The sequence below is a fragment of the Oryzias melastigma genome, linkage group LG4 (genome assembly GCF_002922805.2).
Source record: "Oryzias melastigma strain HK-1 linkage group LG4, ASM292280v2, whole genome shotgun sequence".
In the NCBI taxonomy this organism is placed as follows: Eukaryota; Metazoa; Chordata; class Actinopteri; order Beloniformes; family Adrianichthyidae; genus Oryzias; species Oryzias melastigma.
Genome location: NC_050515.1, coordinates 17,413,197 through 17,434,493, shown reverse-complemented (window position 1 = coordinate 17,434,493; position 21,297 = coordinate 17,413,197). Strand labels below are relative to the sequence as shown.

Here is a 21,297-nt window from a genome sequence, read left to right as displayed (position 1 = left end):
TCAAGTTGATAGTAAAAGTTACTTACAGCATCTCTGAAATTAAATCTGACATGAAACACTGAGTTTGTAACATTTAATTATTGGCTTTGAGTGCTTCACAAACAAAAGAATTACTGGAAAAATGTTTCACATAGACCCACAGAGCCAGCTTTTTTTTTTTTAGATGATTGTAGAAGGAGCTCCCCCACCATGTGCTCACACATTAAAGAAAACAAATCTTTTACCTCTATGTAACTGTAAAAAGAAACGATTAGGCACAAATTAAATATTTAACATCAGATTCTTAAGGTTCCTCATGTCTGAATGCAAAGATGTCAGTAAAAACTGCTCTTCAAAATATGAAATCAGACAGCAAAACACAAGCCTGCCTTCAAGTGTCTTGTCATGTCTGTCCCTCTAACACTCGCACAGCCACAGCGCTCTCACAATGTGCTACAGGCCACTGCTTCTCACCTTTGTTTACCCCAACCATAAACCCATTTCACAAGCTCAGTCATCTCCTATTCCTTTACTATCTTTGGCCATTCTGCTTCCATCAGTGTCCCTCTCACTGAGCTTTACTTCCAGGTTTGCCCAAAGTGTCTGTTCCCCACACTCACACACTGAGAACCACACAAGTAGGAAACTCAACACCTACCTTGCATCCAAACATCAGAGATATGGTGTTGTTGGTGCATGCTACTTTGCAGTGGCACAACATGTGGCTAACGTTAGCTAGCTGGTCCCACACTGGGGGGGCATCCTAGCCTTCATGTACACTTTTCACACTCACACACCTCCACGCGCACTCACACGCACACACGTACACATGCATTTGCATGTGTTCCATCAACTGCGCTCCATACTGTCCCACAATGCCCCACTCTGCTGCCCCCCCACCACCCCAAAACCGACCCACCCCCCACCGCCTGGCTACAGTCCTCAGCTGTGGCAGGCCAGCATCCTCTCCCTCACGTTCTCCATCGCTCTCATCACCATCATCATCTTCATCTTCATCAGGGTAATCCTCAGAGCAGGTCAGGAGGCAAACATGGTGAGAGCCTGCCCGTGCCTCAGTGTGTGTAAATATGAGTGAGAATGTGTTAGCACGTGTGTCTGCTCAGCGTGTTGATGCTGTCAGCATGTGTGTCAGCCTTTTTGTGTGTTTGTGTGTGCATGAATGAGTGTGTGTGTGTCAGTGTGGATGTGTTCTGTGATGTCCTCTGCAGCAGCAGCAGCAGCAGCAGTCCCGGTCCTGTGTCTCCTCTGTCTCTCTCAAAGTGTTTGCTTCTCTGCCTCGATTGCTGCCCTTCTCCCTCTCTCTCCCCCTCTCCCTCGGTTTCGCTCCACTGACTCTCTCTCAGCCCGCCTCTCAACACTAAGATCAATAAGATATAGAAGGAAAGACACTAAGAGCAGAGACCTGCACACAGAGGCGACTCATTTAAAAATGTGTCTAATACTTCTTGTCACCTCTTGTTTTTACATTCTGTGTCCTAAACACTAAAGACGAGGGGGTAAAGGTTACAGTAAAGGTCACAACACTATAAATTCTGTCACTAGCTTGACGAAAAGTAGAAATTGTATAAAAAAAAGGTTCCAGAGAAGCAGAAAACTTCTCTTACATGAGCCAGCACAAAAGGACACTCAACGCAAAATTCATTCGTCATGTATTATGTAATTTTTTATTAAACAAAAAAACGATTAAAATGCTACAATAGTGACATCTACTGGACAGGTAAAAGAGCAGCGTAAGGAAGGATCGTACCTGAGCCTTTCACTGGCTAAAAAGATGCTCAATGAGTTCAGATTATTCTACCAGAATTCCTGTCTGCAGAGAGCTTGTTGGAGGAGCTTTAAGTCCTGCAGAACCTGCAGGCAGGATCTGAACTGAGGGCTAAGTCAGCAGTGCAGCACTGCTTGGAGGTGGATGGAGGTCTCCGCTGTGCTGCAGCAGCCTGAGGCATTACTGCCTCAACTGCTCAAACTGATGGGTGAGCAATGTTCAAGTGATACAAAGCTGACATGATCCGCGACTACATGCATTGTGAGATATTAGATGCTTCATTGGGATCTGCACTCCGTTGATGTTATTGTTATTACTTTAAAATAATTTAAAAGATTTGTAAAATATACTTTTTGTTTAAATATTGTCTATGCAAAAGTCTTTCAGATGTGTATACTTTACAATAAAAACATGGATAACTTTTTTGCTGTTATAATTCCAGCCAATGACTGCACAATTGTGACCCCAAACATTCCATTCAGTGTGTCAACACAGGACACGTGCAACACTACTTTTGTACTGAATAAACAAATGAGGAGCTTTTTTTCACTCTCAAGTGTCTTGGATATTAGCAGCATGAAACCATGTTTCAAAAACGACAACATGCCAACTAGATTACAAAAAATACAGTTGTCATGTACAGAGTAGACCATGCATTGGAGGAACCTCAATGGACCACAGCGCTGTGGTTCCAGACAGTCTGATAAACGACACACAGACTGATCCACGCATGAAACAGTGGAGGGTGTCTCTTTGTATCTTGTGAACCATTTCTAGAATTTGAAGCGCTATGTGATTTTTAAACTTTTTACAGCACTTTAAGACCCACTCTGTTAAATAATGTATTTTTAGTGTTTTAACATGTTCTTGTAGACTTTTTGTCATGATGGGGGACATATATACAGAAAATTAGAATTAAAATAGCATTTCTGAGTATTTATTTATTTAAATTATTGTGAATCAGGAGCAGATGAAAAAATCTGCCATAGCTGCTACAATCGGCTGGGCTTAAACTCCATGCTGAGCTCCATACTGATCCATCCACTTGTGGACGACTAGATCCATGTACCGTATTAAAGTAATTGCATAGATCACCATAAGAGGGCACTCTAGACTTACGGTCCATATCTCATCATTAAAAATTCCGTATATAAGTCGCACTGGAGTATAAGTCGCAGGGACATTGAATCTATGAAAAAAAACGCGACTTATAGTCCGGAAAATACGGTACCTCTTCAGTTTTTCTCATCCGAGCTGGTATCTGGATCAAAACTGTATGGCTGAAAAGCTCAGATAGCTCGCCATTTCTATTGCACCAGTTATTAGATTGGAGGTGTGAGGGGCTGTAAGCTAGCACCATAGCTTGTCATTAGAAGGATGTTGAGAAGAAAGGGCATGCTTACTCAGCGCCAACAGCACCGCCTGCAGGAAGGCAAATTTCTGATGCTGCTCTGCACAAACTATGTCCTAGAAAACTATACAGTTTTTTTGATTTTGCCTAAAAACGGGATAATCATAATTAAAAGGATGGAAGGATGGACAGACGGATGGATGGATGGATGGATGGATATTCTTATTAACTGCTGCAGCTCACCTGTCTTTTTGGCATGTCTAATGTTATCCTTTGATTCAATCACAGAAGTCCATACACAACAGAAAAAAAGGAGTCTATGAGCTATTATTAGTAAATTTTGTCAATTTAAACTCAGGCACTCACTAAATAACTTACTGCTCTCCGATATAAACATAGTGCTTTGACTTAGATAAAGATGATTAAGCCTAACATTTAGGACTGCTTACAGTTCCGTAATTTGAAAGATTTAAATAGGCCATATCTAATTATGGGACACTAATTAAGGTTCACTTAGACAAACTGTTATTTAAAGACATAAATCTTTCAGCCTTTTTAGTCTAATTTTAGTCGACTGGTCTTTTTTTTCAAGAATTTTTTAGGGTAATTACATCAAAAAGGAAAATACATTTACAAATAAATCCGTAATTAAGTGAAATTCCCTCTTATTAACTAAGTTTTTTATCCAACTCGTGAATTAATGGGTTATTTACACAGATGGATAAGTGCCAAATAGTTGTCCTCAGTTATTTCTTGTAATATATGTTTTATATGATAATCCTTTATATAACAGTCAGTATTTCTGCCTCAGAACTCAAAAGCCCCCAATGTTAGAATGGATCTAAAGAAAGTACGAGCCCTTTGGAAAAACAAAGAGAGTTTAAGTCAAATAAGTCTCAGATCCACCTTCATCCAGAACTCCTGATGCTCCTGGGCCATCTGGACTGACTCAGGCTCACACTCAGACACTCAAACACTCGCAGCAGAGCCGCTGTGGTTGTCTGCCTTCTCACCCTGGCTTCAAATCACACAGCACAGCGTGAGCGAGAATGGAGAACTAAACAATGTGAAACAATGCAAAGAGGGAGGAGAATAAATGGAATTTTGAACTATGCTGATATCACCTGCAGGAATTTCACTGGTTTATTTATTGATAAAACTACTGAACAGGTACTTCCAACTAACAGCTAAAATTGTTAAAGAGCTCAAACCAGATTAAGTCAGTCATTTAGTCATTAATCCCTATCCATTTCCTATCCCTTCTGCATCTTGTTAAGAAAAGAAGGAGTTGCTTCTTCTTGCTTTTACTTAGGCAGATGCTGTGTACAACACAAAGTCCAACACAAAGACAAACAACTTCTTAGACCCACATGCACACATACAGACACTGGTTAGCAACTCAAATATAGGTCTTGCTTCACTTCTAACTGTGTGAATACAAACAAACTTTGCAGAGGATATCAAAGTGAAGCTGGTGCTTCTTTGAGGCAGTGTTGCACCAAAAAGAGCAGCAGTTGGAAAAAAAGAGTAAATAAATCAATTTAAAGTTGTAAAAATTGTGATGTTCCTCAGCTGTTAAACATAAAAACTCACCAAAGTTCTCCTACAAACAGTTATTAATGGAAAACAGCCGGTTTCACTCTACATTTGCATCATCTTTGCAACAGCACAACATGAAAGGTCAAATTCAGCTGCACTTTTCTGTAAATAACGTCATAATGTTGTCATGGCGTTGCTACAAACATTTCTTAAGGCATATTGACCCTGGAAGTTAAAGAAACATCAACGTGCATTCTTCTAGGACAAACCAGACAGTGGATTTCCTTTTAAAGAGGATCAAGCACGAGCCTTCAGAAAATCCAAGCTTTTGTGATTAGCTAGCTGTCCTAAGACCAGCTTTTGCAGTCAATGCCTTTGCATTCAGCAAGGAACAGATGGAGATCCTGGGGATGGGTGTTAATGCACGCTAAGTTTCTCTTTCAGACACACATGCGCACACACATTAAACACATGAGTTCCCACATGTGCTACGGGGAGTGACCATAAAATAGAGAGAAATGTGTAAATTGTAGAGGATAAAGGATAAGAGACAAAACATTTATGTTCCATTCAACAGGAAATAAAGTAGTTAGAAAAAACAAAAGCAAAACATGCAGGAGAAAATAGGAAAAGAAACAACTGGGAGAGAGGGGATGGTACCTCATGAGCCTAGCAGGCATGCATTACATGTTAACGTTAGTAGGTCAGCCAGCACAGAAATAACCTCTCTGTGTGTATGTGTGCGGTAACCTCTTACACTTCCTACAAGCCAATCACATTGGATTCTCCATCCTACACTCTGACCAATTAGAAAGGACTCCATACATCAACATTTCAAACGCGCTCACGTGATTGTCTTCTACAAGCGTGTGTTCACGTTCCACATGGGTGAACGTTCTGCTATTTATAGCTGTCATTCTCTGTGCACAGTCCTGCAGGAGTACAGTCTGACTGGTGCTAAAACCTGCCATGCATAAATATATGAGTTTATAGGAAAATAAGTGGGAATGCAATGGCATTTATTGAAGATTGTATAAAAAAAAAAAAAAAAAATACAATTAAATAACACTATGAGTTGCTGAAAGTGTAAATAAATAGTATTGCTGGGGTTTCAACCACTGCAAGCAAACATTAGGAAGTGCAGCATTTGTATTGTTTTGGTTAAGCAAACACTGCCACTATGTGGTTAAACGCTGGAACAACATCCTCTGAATACAACACATAAAAACTTAAATAAATATTTTAAACCAAAGTTTTTAAGGTAAAAATCGTCACATTTACACATGAGTACAGAGATAATCTGATTTACTTTTTCAATAACTCATAAAGTTGTGCAACAAAAAAAAGTAACAAAATACATTTAATTATTGTAAATCTTTGTGATATGCAAATAAAACCTCTGGTAAAAAAATCAGTATGATCATTTATCTAAGAAAATCCAAATAAAAAACAATAATAATACTCAATGAGCCCACAATTTAAGAGCTGCATTTTAAAAATATACATATTTCAATTTAGCTCTAATTTATAAGATGTAGTGCTGATTCATAAAATCTGTGGATCAAAATTATTCAAAATGATACTCTAATCTGTTAATTTAATTGTTATTGTAGGTAGAATTGGTTATCTTAATGACTTTTCATAGTTTAAATCACTATTTAGGAATGAGACAAAATCAGTTACTAATGAGCAAAAACATGTTTTGAATATAAACTTGAGCAATGGATTCATGTTGGAATATATTAATAAAGACATTAAATTTTCTAAAGCCATTCATCTGAATAATTAATGTGGTAAATTGGCAGTGATAATCAGACCTAGTTACAAGGTTTTTTGGAACATTTGCAAATGAGCAGCAAGTTAAAAACTCCCTTTCTTAAAATGTGGGTACAGTAGTTCTATTTGACTGAGATCTGGATCATTGGAACACAAAATTATATTATGAGATCATTTTAAACAAAGGTAGTGGGCATTTGTCTCTTAAGCTTGTGATGTACTGAACAGCTGTTTAAAACTCAACGAATACACTAGATTCTGAATCGAGGATCTTTCCGCAACAAACAGTATGTGACGATTATGAAATTGGTTGTGCTTATCTCTATGTTTGGTGCCTTGCATCAGAACTATTTATTGTCTTTGCCCTAATTTTACCCATGTATTTAATCCAGAAGGAGTATAAAACAAAGTTTAACTCGACTTTTACCTGTTCGTTCTTTATTAGTCTTACTTCAACACACATATTCAGTTTTTAGCCTGATTTATTCTGACTTGTCTCTGAGCTTTTTGTGGTTTGATTTTCGAATCATCCTGTGTACAGCATCTGTTCTACAGAAAAAGGCAATTTTTAATGCAATTTGATGATAGATTTCGGAGAGGAGCAGGACAAGTTTCCTATCATTGTTGATTACTTCACATTTAAGATAAGATACATTATACATTTCTAAGCTGAACAATCAAATATTGTTTGTATAGTTAAAAAAATAAACCCCTAAATTTGTAACATTTACAAAAATGGCTTTACTTAGGACATATATTATTGGATTGTTGTCAAAACTATGAGTAGCTAAGAAGTTAACAACTTCCTTCATATTGCAGCTCCAGCTCTTGAGGCCTCCATCCAGTACAGACTGAACCGGGACCAGCTGGATGGCAGAGCTGCTGCTGGGGGTCAGCGTTTAGCTTGCACCTCCCATACTTATAAAGGGCACAGCCTCCTGCTCTGGACTAAATACCCTCAATTACTCAGCTGCTTTTGGTTGTCAGCCAACCTCTGGGTATCCCAGCACCTCTAACCCAATTCTGTATAAACAATTCTTGTGTTTTCTAGAAGAATTTGAACATAATGTTGTATAATCCAGACTTCATTGTTTAAAGTATCTTCAAGTGGCAATAAAATATACATAAAATAGTTTAACTAAAAACATATTGATGATTCAATTGTAGTGAACTTTTTTCACCTTTTTAAAGCAGGTGACACCAGTTGGGAATATTTTTTTTTTTTAAACTGACCTGTCTATTTCTTGTCTTTCTTTTAATTTTTTTTAAAGATTTACAGAATAATGCTTTACAAACAACTCCAAGCACATGCATAAATGATATTATGACAATAAATCAGAATTATACACATAAAATTGTAATATATGTTTTACAAAAAAATTGCTTCAAAATATTAGTAAGGCTCTGCTTTTTAATTATCAGTAATGCTCTATTTTAATTCTACGACAGTCTTGAAGTATAAATAGATTAAAGTACATTACATTTACTGATGGAGCAGAATCGCTGGGGTCCATTTTCACATACAGCCCACGCACTGGCCCATTGGGTGTCAGTTACAGTAAGGGACTGCAGTCCAGAACTTTAGTCCTTTTTCTTCTCTGTATAGATCCATGGAGACACTTGAGCTTTCCTTGAAGGCTGCACGGACTGAGTTGACTGGTGACGGTAGTCCTACATGGCTTTCTTTGTCCTCTTACAGGTGCATATCCCTGGGTTCAAATGTCCCGCAGCTGCTGGGGAGATTATCCTACTCTTCTCTACTCTTCCCCATTGATTCATTTGTCAGGATTGTGCCCTTTTCCACATTGCATCACAGCACCAGCTGGACTGTGGCACAGATGGATGGATTGGTGGATTGATATAGCAATTTCATGGCAAAGGTTAGTAAGAAAAAAAAACTAAAGCAGGATCCATCAAGCAGGACATCCCATGGAGGAACAAGTCAGCTCTTTCAGTTGCATTCTCTCTGGATGTGTGTGTGCGTGCATGTGTGTGTGTGTGTGTGTGGGTCTCTCCTTTTTGCTTTGTCCATCCTGAAATAGCTCCACCTTTGTAAAGTCTATTAGCAGCCTAGCATAAGCCTCTTATGAGGAACTCCTGCTCTCTTGGTGCAGAGAAGGACAGTGACACCTAATAAGACCAGACAACAGAACAGTGGGGGGTGTTAGAATGACTTCTGACTAAATGTACCTCTTTAGAATTAGTATTGTTGAATTAAGTTGAATTTAATGTCCAAAATGTGATAAAAACATGAGAATACTGAAGCGATAGGAAACTAGGGGTGAGAACTGATGTGCAGAGGGTGGTGGGATGGGTGTGTGTATGTTCTGTGTGAGAGTTTCTCAGTGTGATCTCATCTGTTTGGTATTATTTTCAGTTGCTGCATATGTTTTTAATATTTGAGAAATTCTTTTATTCTTATAAAAAAAATATTGTGCTGCTTGTGCATGAATAGTATGAATAAAGTTTGATTTGACTTAGATTTAAATGCTGAGACAGGTTTCCTACAATTATGAAATGATTTTTACTGATTTTTGCGCAAACTAATTGTGTATCCTTCATCACTGGTAGGTAAATTATGTGCCGGATTTGTGTTTGTCCGACAGTCCGACACTCACTCAAAGTTTTATAAGCTAAGGGTTTATTGACTCCTCTGTTCCTGACCTTTCCTGCCAAACAAAATTAAGCAATTAAAAAATTAGACCAATGACCAATGTTGCTGTGAAAAAGGAAATGCATTGTAATGGATAAGATGTGCAGAAACATCCTGAAGGAGTAATCTCACACCCTCTCTTTTTTAAATCCATTATCTTAATCAACCAAATAGGATTAGGCAAATGACTGTGAGATAGAATTCCTTCTGTCTGTTGTGTGAACTTGCAAGATGGTGTCTTGGGCAAGCCAAAATTTTAAAAATCCCCAGAAAGGCTCTTTTTTATGTCCCTTCTGTTTCTGGGTAAAATTCCTTAAAACAACTGTCCTGCCTGTGGAGACACTGGCTATAAAGTCAAGCATCACGCTTTAGTTATATTAGTAAAAGAGATAGATAGAAGGTTATCTGGTGAATAATTAAAAAAAATGTATGATTACACAGGTATTTGTTGCATTGTTTTTATTGATCTGAACTGTAAAGACGGTTCACTAAACTGTTGCTTCAGTTTTTCCATTTTGACCTATATTGTTAATACCATTGATCTTACCTGAAGGGTAACATAGCTATAAAATATTTAGCATTTATTCCATAACAAGAATTTTTTACTTTTACCTATATACATGCACATATTTTCATTTGGATTATCTGGCTCTCCCTGTGTTTTAAATTGATAGGGCAGATAAAGAAATTACCCCGCATGGCTCCAGCTCCAGCTATGCATGTGTTATTCTGAGCTATTGTTGAATTAAAATGTACATTCATTCACAAATAAGTGCATTTAAAGCTTAACTTTCACAGACAGAATAGAGTTCAAATGATCAGACTGCTGTAAACCTGACACTTGGGGCTCATTTATTTTTCATTTTTTGTTTTTCTTAAAGGATTCTTTCTATGCTTTACTATGAACACAGGGATTTTTCAAAACTTTTCAAAATTATTTTGTCAACAAACAACCAAATAAATGTAATTATTTTTCTCTGCAGTTTTGTTTTTTTTTTTTTTCCATATTTGCTCTTTTCCAAGTCAAAGGTTTTCAGGTTAAGTAGTGATGGATCATTATAGGTGAAGTAAAATAAATAAATTGATCTTATGAGTTTACATTTGTTTGAACTGCAGCCAAATATGATTTAAACCCATAACTAAGTCTAGGCTGATGGAAAGAGCCGACTGGACACTTGTACCATAACCTCTAATAAATACTAAATCACATTAATCCTTTTCAAATTTCTTCAGAAATTAAGAAAAGGGGGATTCCTTTGGAATTGGAGAGGAAAGGTTTCAATAATGACAAAATCTGCCTTGATCACGACTACGCTTTGAGAATTCTGAAGGAGAGACTATGCCAAAGTAACACGGCAACAAACTACCATGCCAGATCCTTTAACCAGCTCGAAACAGGATTTTCTACAAAGACGAAACAACAACCTATCAGAGATCAGAAGAAGTGATTGCGGACAAAGTGAATCAAGGCTAACCAGTGGAAGTAATCACACAACTGACACCCTTAATGGAGAATATTCAATAAGCCAACCAGTGGACAAAACACTAAACTACAACGTAAAAACTGGAGGCAAAAGTATGCCTCATAAGATATGATACAAAGTATGATATATACACGATAATAATAAAGACACAAATGAACCCTATTTGACACTGTTTTTTATGTCCAAACTGATCTACATTTTGTCATTTTTGTAGATACAGAGTGGAAAAGGCCTTGGTTAGAATTAACCAGAGGAAGGAAAAGTAGTTAAGTTAAAAACAGCAAATTTCATTAAAAAAAAATCTCATAAAAACGGGTTCTTATACTATTTTCAAACACACTGAATTAAAAAAGAGGGGCAATTTATAAAGAACACAAAAAAATTAGAGGGTGTTGGAATAACAATCAGAAACCGTTTATATCCCCCAAGTGGCAGCTGATAACTTTTCAGGAATATATTTGACCAAATGGTAAAAATCGGTTGTTGTGGAGATTTCAACGTCTGACTGAACTATAATATAGACACAACAGCAACATTCTATCAAGAGACTCTTTAGAAAGGTCAATTCCTAAACAGAAGTCAGTGGGGATTTATACTCCAACAGCAGAGATAACACACTTTATGTCAATGTTCATTCTTCGTGTTTGGATCATCAATTTCTTTGTCAAGTTTACATGACAAAATGAAAGTTGTTTGGTTGTGAAATGCAGTGATTTGAACTGAACAGCTAAGTTATGAATCCTTACAAATAAAAATAAACCGAAAACCAAAAATCTTATTTAAATGTGGGAAAAAATACTACAAAAATAGTTTTAAAACAAGACTCAACCCGTTGATTTGATTTTGCACATTCTGAATAAAAAAGTTAGTTTTGTCTAGATTGTCTTTTTCTTTTAAGCTTGTTTTGTCCACCAAACTAACAGATCCCACTGTAATAATTAGTCTTCTGTGAGCTCAGCCAAGTCTCTGCACCTAAAGAAGCAGTAGTAAGTCATCTCTCAAGAGCACGAGCAGGTTGACTCTCCTTGTATCTACAGCGGGGGCACTGAGCTTTAAGCCGACCACAGCTCAGCCCAGTTTTCCTTTTTCTAACTGGGCCATGGATTTCAGAGCCTGCATGTGTGTGCATATTATATGTGTTTATTCTTGTCGCTCTTGTTTTTTGCCACGTTTTCCTCCTGCTGATGGCCAATCCGTGATTAAGTCAGCCAACCCATCAGTGATCCAACTACAAAGAATGGCGGCCAGTCTTTTGAAGAAAGTGTCCTACCAACCCAGTTTCCTGTCTCTCCTGTTGTCACATGAAATCTGACCAGCAGCTGAGCAACAGCTTGGTCCTCACTTAAGATGTGTTCCTCCACAACACACCCCAATATATCGCTTTATAGCCATTTCATTCACAAATTGTAGTAAGGCAAAGGTAAATTTACAACACAAAAAGTATGAAATAACCAATGCTATGACGGTGTACTTACTTTTATTGTCATGTGGTAAATGACTTATAGTTGATTCCACCAAAAAGTCTCAAGAAACAATGCAATTCTCAGCCTGACACTTTCATTAATAAATTCAACATCCAAACAGACAAAAGATTATTTTAAAAACACAACTGTATCAAAACATGATGATAAAAGGTTTTAAAAGAACAAACGGTACAAAAAAAGAACATTAAATGATTGCCATGCTCAAGCCTGCTCTATCTCACCTTGGTAGTGAGGATACAGATACAGTCCATCCTCAACAGTCCACCCGGCAAACTTTCACCAAAATATGTTCCAACTGCAACTACCCCCATTCCTCAACTGCTTGTTGCTGTCGGCAGCATCCTCTTGCCGTCTGTCCCCCTTTGTTTCATCGCTCAATCACTCTCTCTCTTCCATCTCTCGTGCCATCACCACCTGCCCTTTCGGAGCAGCCAGCGTGGACTCCTCCGTTACAGCAGAGGCCAGCGACACAACATGGCAGCTATCCCTGCTGCAACTCCTCTGTCTCTGTCTGCTCTTTCCCAGCCGCTGCCTTCGGTTTACGCGAGCTGGTTGCAACATTTGACCTAGAAGACTGCGAGGCACAGAAGATGTATTCCCACGGAGATTGGGCAGCATCTACAGGCTGCTGCGGAAAAGCATTCACGTGGATGCACAGGTAAACTAAACACTCGCAGACATGGCATGTGTACACACACATGAGCACATGCACAAAATCTCATATACAAACATACTACACTCCCCTGATTTATTAGGTCTCTGGCAGGGGAGGGGGTTTAGACTGAGTGGACCATAACAACAGTATGGCAAAGGATGCTCTACTTTTAACTTTTAGCTGAATTTAGAACGCCAGATGCTTTGCAATCTTTACAAACACAACAAAATAATATTTAAGAATAAATGTATCAAAAAACATTATTGAATCGGAGCAAAGACCAAAAGTATAAGTATTTTTCATTTAAATTCTTGAGTGTTTCTTATGGGCCAAAAACAAAACTTAACTTATTAATGACACAATGTTTGTTTTTTTATGTCCGCAGGCTTTCTTGACATAAAAAAAGCATTGATATCAGCACAAAACCATATGACAAAGCTGAATTTTCTATTGTTAAACCGCTTTTCAATGATGAATTACAAAAACAGAGTGCAATGTGTGTTTGAAATATTATTCAAGTAAAATAAATCTATCAAAACCCGATGTACAAGATCATTTGGATTCTGGACAATAACAAGCTACAAAAGTGGTTCTCTTCCTGCAAATTATTTAGATAATGTTGAAACTTAAAGCTTACATTAGTGAAGCAATGATTCTGCTGGCATTCAGCGATGAAGATCAACATCCACTAAACATGTCATACATCTTATTTTTTTTCCAATAAAGAAGAAAAACTCATAATAGTTTAAGTTTAAGATAAAAATTTCAACTTACCTATTTGTCTCATTTACATGTTTAAAAAGAACATCAAAAGCCTCATCTTGGTTAATCTGTATCTACACTGCAATTCTGAACAGTCCCATTCCTTTATAAATCGAGATAAAAAGACTTTAAACTGACAACAAACACACGGCTGAAAACACACACTGGGATACAGGAAGACACACATCTTAAGATCAAATGAACTCCTGCTCGGAGCTCTTATCGCCAACAGATAAGATAAAAACATGCATGTAAAGCTCACACTCAAAAACTCTCTTGGGTGATACAACATACCTAAGAAATGGATCTTTGCAAAACAATAAAGAACTCCTCTGGCATCTTCTGATTAATTTCCAAAGGAAACAAAAACAATATTTACTTCCTTGGCACTCAACTCTAATCCTCTACTAACAGAGAAATAAATCCCAGCACTCAAGTACAAATCAAGTACAGAGATAATTCTCACAGTGTTTGCTAAAAAAAGACACAAGATGCCTTACTTTGATGGGGGTCAGTGGGCTTTTAGAGCGGGAGCGGGCTGGGTCGTAGCTTGGAGTAGGAGAGGCAGCTTTCACCTGACCTGGGCTGGTTGGACTAGAAAAAGAGAAAAGGCATCTTTGCTGTAAATAAACTGTCATTCAGGACTTATAAACGTTTCCCTCACTTACATTTTTCTGGAATTATATAAATGAAAGATAGAAATTTAAATTAAATGAAAAAAAGAAAAAAAAATATGACAGAGCATGGAATAAAAACGTACTCATGAAATTGGTTTAAAAGACAAAGGCATCAACATTTTTTATGGAAACTATAGCAGTTAAAAAACACAAAAATAAAGATTTAAGTTGTATAAGTTGTTTTAGTCAACAACACACTTCCCATATTACGAACAAAATCTCAAAATTTGTAATAAATAAAATGTGTGGTTATACCTCAGAGGAGCTCCCTTGCCAAACTTTGTTGTAGGACTTGTGGGGCTTCGGCCCCCAAAGGTGAATTTTTCCTCTGTAGGGCTCGCTGGACTCTTGAGGGAAGTTTTGCTTAGTTCTGCGTCATTGTTGGGTGACAAACCTGAAGATACCTCAATGGCTCCCTTGACTGCACTGGGCCCTTTTTGAGCATTTAGAGGACTGGTTGGAATAGTTTTGTCTGGAGTGGCTGGAGACACAAGGCCTTGGATGGTGCTTGAAACGAGGGCGGACACAGTAGTGCGATCGGGAGTGGCAGGAAGGCTTTGTATTTTCGCATTGCTTTCTGAAGAAACCCCAGGACTGGTGGAAGTAACAACAGGAGACTTGGTTCCATTTGGGGACATCCCTGGAGATGTTTTCTTTGGGTTTTGTTCTGTGCTGTTCACAGTGTCACTGGAAGCTGTAACAACTGAAGGTGAGGACGAACTTGAGGTCTGTGGTGTCTTGGAACCTCCTAGCTGGATCGGGGGAGGTGGAGCACGGTACTTGACTGACTTTGACTGAGGTGTACCGGACTGTGATGTGGGTGAAGATGCCTTTACTGTCGGGGATGCGGATGGGACAGGGGGTGCAGGGTACTTGAGTGATCGAGGTTTAGGAGTGATTGGTTTTGGTTGGGCTGCAGTACCAGGAGCTTGAGGACTCAGGGGAGCAGAAAGAGGTGGAGACTGGACTGAAACATCTGCTGGAAAGTTGCATGGTGGAGCAACTTTGCCAGGAACTTCTATCTGATTGACAGAATGTTTACTGTCAGCCAGGATGGTCAGCTCATAGTACTCCTGGATATCTGAAGAGATTAAAACAATAACCATGATTAAAGAGATTCAGAATTATGATTACTTTTATAGATTATAAAAAATGATAAATCTCATTTAAGTCGCTATACGACTGTGATGCAAGAAATTGTTATTGGTCCTAGAATCTGTTTTCCCTCCTCCTACCAAAACATACGTAATACGCTGAGGACCTCTAGTGTCGAGATTTGAACACTGACACTTTATAGAACAGTGGCTTTAGGGATCCCAATTCAAATAGGGTCAGTTAGCATCCACTGTCATTTCCCCTTTTTAAAGTAAACATAAAACTAGATATGAGCTGTCACTGTTACAGTAAAGGTCTTACTTCCCTCTTTTAACCTGCACTCTCAGTACTATATCCTAACACATCCTAATTTTTGAATGACACAAATACAAACAAGTAACTCCTATGCCAGGGGTCTGCAACCTGCGGCTCCGGAGCCACATGAGGCTCTTTTACCTCTCCACACTGGCTCTCTGGCTAAAGAGAAAAAAAAATAATAATAGTAATTTTTAAAGGTAAGCGTTGCTAACTTTTGTGTGTTCTTCATATACTTTTTCTACTAGATCATTAACCAATCATGTTTCCTTATATGCTCCAGTTAACAACAGTAGTAAGTAGGAAAAAGGATGACGGCTCACCAAAGTCAATCAAAAGTATAAAAAGAGAAAATGTCATTTTTTTGCCTCATGTTGTTTAGGAATACATTTGCTTGTATCAAATTTTTCTAAAAGGGTAACAAAAAATGCGGCTTCTACTAGGTTTTCATCAGCACCAAACAGGCCAGAAATGGCTCTTTTACTAGCAAAGGTTGCAGATCTCTGTCCTACGTATTTGTGAACAAATATTAAAAAATCAAAAAAATGAATAACTGCTGCCTTTAGTGGAATTAATAAGTCTAAGAAAAATGCAGTAATGTGTGGCATGAGATGAACACTATTAAGCTACATACACATCGGGCATGTGTGGTGCTTTCAAGAATGGGCTTTTAGAATACAGTGTTTACATATCTCTGTCGCTATTCGATACTAGCGGGTGTACTCAATTGTAATTGGCTTGGGGCAAAATCTCACATATTGTGCTCCAGGTTTTTTTCTTTCACAGCTCAATTCTGATATATGAAAGTCTTGATATTATATTATTCCAGCCGGCCACAAACCAGAATAAATAATTTCTCCTTTATGATCACTTTTCAAATGATTGACAATTATGTGTTTTGAAAAGGACGCAATAGATATTTCAATACCAAAGCCAAATCCCTGATTGGTCAGAGTTCAACTGGTTTAACTTTTATGCGCCTTCAGTTGATGCTCGTTTTGTACATAGAACCCGAAAACAGACTTGAAAACTTGCGTACCGGCGCGTGAATGTGAGAGTTTTGAACGAAGAACCCTGAAAAGCACATATTTGCTTCTCTCTCTTGAAAAGAGATCTAATCTCAATGGGAAAATAAAGTTTAAATAAATAAAAGAATATTGACTTTTCATAATGGAAGCAGTTGCTCGAATGTGCATTTCTAAGCCAGGTGTGAACAAAGCATCAGACAACAACGGTGAATGACAAATAGATGATGTCACCGCAAAGCCAGGGAGGTGAAAAATGATGTCAAAACAAAACAGTTTCATTGTACGACCCTAACACCATGAAGGATCTTAAAGGTCAAAGTTAATGGAAACTTTGCCTCATGTTCACTGAACATGGAACCATACACACAATCATAGTAAATAACATTCCGCCAGGAGGTCAGGTTTCTGATGCCTGCAGCAGGTGGGACGTGAACCTAACCAGTTTGCCTTCATACTCAAACATTTCCAGCCAGAACATTTCAAGAAACAGCAGTCAACAAAAATCTACTGTTCACAACTGCACATAAACAGAGTTTATAAACAGCTACACATTCTGCCGGTGTGTGCTCAGACTCTAAACAGGGCTTCATGGGCTGGATTTCCTTGAAAGATAATCTGACACCTTTATCTGTGTTCTGACATGCATTTAATGGTTACTAGTAACTACTTGTCATGTGGTCCGAGAGCCTCCTGTCAGCAAGCCTGTAAGCCCACTGATCCAGCAAAAATCTGCTTACAGACATGCATACAGAATCTAAAATACTATTTATTATTGATATCCACCCCTGCTAAATACAAGCATCTGCAACCCTGATATAAATAAAGGGCAATACAAATGTGCTGAATGCAGCCATGCGCATTCCCTTTTATTAGTTGGGTTAATCCACAGTTCAGGATTGATTTGATATCGAATTGAGTTAACCCTTTACCTACCCACACTGGTTTAAACTCTGAGAGTTCATAAAATGTGGTTTCAAGAGTTTATCGTCATTACAGGTGATTCAGAAAACCAAGGGGTGCGTTTGATGATGCTAAAACATGGTCTGGTGCAGTTTTTCTTACCTAGAAGAGCTTTAAAGAGCTGACTCTGGAACACATTAATAACTCTGTCAAGAGACTGCTGCAGCTGCTGGTCCTCCTCCACGGGGCCTTGTGTGCTCCGGCACTGCTCCTTCTGCCTCTGGTCCAGTTTGAGTCGATACTGCTGGAGCAGCTCCAGCGCTCGCTGAGCATCTTATTGCAACATAAGAATTGTGAAACATTTGGTGAGATCTTAAAATCTTCCTGAAGCAATCTTGAGCTTAAAAAAACATGTAATTAGCAATTAACTGATTGCAGTGTCGGTCAGTGTTCACCCTAAGGTTATAATTAACAATAGATTGATAACACCTGTGTCATTGAGCTACATTACACATCTACAAAAACCGTAAGAAAAAAAATTAGATGAGTGAAATAACCAAATTTGACATGTTTACATGGGCCAGTTGATATTTGAAAACCTAGTTTAAAAGCTTCCCTGTAATACCGCGATGTCCAAACTTTTAAGATAATCAGATTTGCTGTGGTAAGTATTTGTGTGGGCTACATTCTTTGAACCATTAAAAATGCATATGACATATTAAGAAAAATTGTCATTTCAATGGCATATTTTAATTTTTTTCTGGTAGAACAGAAAAATACATTTTTACCAAAATTAGTGTGAATTTCATATTTAAAGACAATGCACCATTCTTTCCCTGTTAATTAACATTTGTTAGTGCCTTTTGATATTGAAATCCTTAAAAACTGTTTTTTTATTGGATTATTAATCAGACGCAAATGTTATTTATTTTGCTGAAAAATTACTTAAATTTCCTCTTGTCCTGAAAGCAGTAATTACAGTTGCCATTTTAGAAATGAGCTAAAAGAATCACAAAAGGGTTGCGTTACAGTGTCACCATAGGTTTAATATGGCTTATAAGCTAATTTAGCTGATGACAATCAAGAAATTGAACACAGCGCTTTAGAAAGTGCCGTATTATTGATTTTATGACAGGGGGCAGCAGAAATTTTAATGTGGGGGAATTCTGCCCGCAGGCCGGACTTTGGACATGCCTGCTCAAATATTATTAGACTCCTTCTAAGTGTGTGCGTACACAGAAACTTGAGACTAAAACTTTTTGTTTGATTTTCTTTGATGCACTCTTATTGTTGTACTACAGAGCTTATAGGTCTACAAAAACAAGGCTGCACAATTCAACAGATGTTTGTTTATAACCTATTAGGAGAAAACTATGTGGTTTTAAACAAGGTATCTTCCCCTAATAGTCTTTTTTACAGCCATACAACCAGCATTTATAGTTATCTTCATGGTTGTTTGACCCCAGGTGTAAAAGGAAAAATTAAACACAGAAAAAAATGGGAAAAATAAAAGTCTGCTTAGTTTATTTCTTAAAAGCGGATAGCTTAAATAATCAGGTAAAGATAATGTAATCCTGTTAACATGATCCCTTGATTTTTTTTTTCAAATAAGACTATATTCAATGTATTAGTAGTATCTAAAGTTTATGCATTTTCAATATCTATCTGTTTTGTTTTAATGTTCTCTAAGAGTGAGAGCCATAAGGTCAGGGTTTCCAGAGGAAAACTTGTGGAGTGACTTTAAACAGCTGATCAAACCGGAAGCTTCTCCAGACAGAAACTGTGTTGCCAGTGCAACTTTCCTGCTATGACCGTCGCGTTTGCGCTGAGAAATTGATCGTTCGTTTATCTACAGCTTTTATTAATATCCAAAAAACAATAAAAGACCGTTTAGACGTAAAACAGTAAAATGCGAATAAGTAAACATTTAAAAGTTGCTCACACTTGTAAAGCATGAATACAGGTTCACTGGAGTGGTTCAGTCGTAAACTTGAGTCATTTGGGGGAAATAAATCGAAAGTTGATTTAGAAAATAATATTCTAGTTGTAAATATTATTAAAAAGTGATGTAACATATATTGTTTTCAGCTAGCTTACCTTTCTGCCGCACGGGCATAGTGGCACGCGCCGTCCTCTCCGTGTGTCGCCGTGTCAGTCGGAGCGCGAGGCGTTACAGATGTGTGGGTCTGTCCCGCCACAGCCTGCCTCCAAACTGGGACGTGGAGCTGTCGCCACAGCAGCTAACAATAACAACAAGTCGCCTCTTCGTCGAAGACCAACTTTATCATGTCAAATGCCGTTGACGACTATCAGTCAAGTGCAGTCAGTGAGTGGACTTAGCACCCGGAGCTGCTCTGGTGGTACCGCCTGAATGTTTTCTCTCTGTCTTTTTTTCTTTCCTTTTTTTTTAACTCCCCCTCTCTTTCACTTTAACTCTTCCTGCGTCTGTTTGGTCAGACTAGTTCTCTGCTTCTTCATTCAGGTGTCATCGCGTTGTCCGACCGGTTCGGCAGCCCTTTTGCACACCTTGGTGCACTCACTCCCAAACAGCGTTAAAGCCGGTCTGAGAGTCTCTGCGTAAGAAGCTTGTCTCCTGCAGGTATTGTCATGTTAAACAGCCACATTGTGCGCGGTGGATAAAAGCCTGGTCTATTCTAGGGTGTGCGCTGAATCCACGCCTAATCCACTCAGAGCCCGGGCAAGATTTGGGTTTTACAGATAGTGATCTCACTTCTGCATTAAACTCTTGTTTGCCTCCGTTTTTTTGACTCTTGCCTCCAGATTATGGGGCCTGTCACAATCGTGCATGCACACTCCATCCAGCCTGCTCAAGATGGGATAGTTCAATTAAAATGTCACAAGGGTAATCCCACCTGGCAGTTTGGACAGGTTTATCCCAGTCTAGATTTAATGGCATTACTATGGTAAGCAATATAGCCGTACATCTCTTTCTTTCCCCTGGCTTATCTATATTGTTCCAAATTTTAAAACCGTACAAACATTTAATGTACCTTTTGTGTCACTTTTTTGGTTTTAATTCAGTTTAAATACCAAAAAGGATGACAAAGAAAACTATAACCCTATATTAGCTACAATGTGATGGATGTGGTCACAGTGATAATGAGTAGTAATGAAAAGGGTCTCTGAACAATGTCACTACACATACAGACAAATAAATTATATTTCAGTTATTTTTTTGTTTTGTTTTGTTTGCAATATTACAGAAATCTTAAAAAAAAAACACAAAAAAACAATGGTGTTTTAACATTTTGGTGTGACATTTTTTTCTCACAATAGAGGACATATAAAAAGAAAATCAAATTTAAAATGCCCCACCTGGCTACTTCTTTACTCAAACTATTGGGAATCAGGACACAAAAATGATTTTAGATATAGTTTAGGTGGGACGTAGAAGCTGCAACGCCAACCCACAATCTCCCTGTGTCACTCCATTCTGATGTATTTAGACAACAAGATCCATGTGCATCTTTGTTTTCCTTGTACCAGGTGACATCTGGCTTAAAGTTATACAGCTGGATAGGTTGTCAGGGGCTGTAAGCTAATGTGTAAACAAAAGGATGTCGGGAAGCAAGGGCAGGCTTACCCTAAGCTCCCACAGCAAACGTTACGACTTAGATGTGACACAGGAGTGGTCAAGCTATAGCAGATGACTCCATTGGCTATGGGATGTCTGCAGCCACAGGCTCTCCTGCTGACCTCGTGAAACTCCGAACTCACGTAGGTTCATGGGATAATCCACCATTTATTACGATTTAGGTCGTTAATAGCCACAATTTCACAGAAAGTGCTGCG

General features: G+C 38.2%; 1 protein-coding gene across 5 annotated transcripts in view; it reads right to left on the bottom strand.

The window, feature by feature from the left end:
* LOC112150267 (discs large homolog 1-like protein) overlaps window positions 1–19,974 on the bottom strand; it is a 101,032-nt gene extending 81,058 nt beyond the window's left edge. For 3 of the 5 annotated variants that reach the window (XM_036211575.1, XM_024278420.2, XM_024278418.2), the window contains exon 1: window positions 638–1,282. In XM_036211575.1, the coding sequence (XP_036067468.1) occupies window positions 638–700 (63 nt within the window). In that variant the 5' untranslated portion in view covers window positions 701–1,282. Of the gene's footprint in view, window positions 1–637; window positions 1,283–13,969; window positions 14,064–14,401; window positions 15,228–17,646; window positions 17,818–19,581 lie in introns of those variants that run through there. The other 2 variants (XM_024278415.2, XM_024278416.2) reach the window with 1 other exon arrangement.
* Between the last annotated feature and the right edge of the window lie 1,323 nt (window positions 19,975–21,297).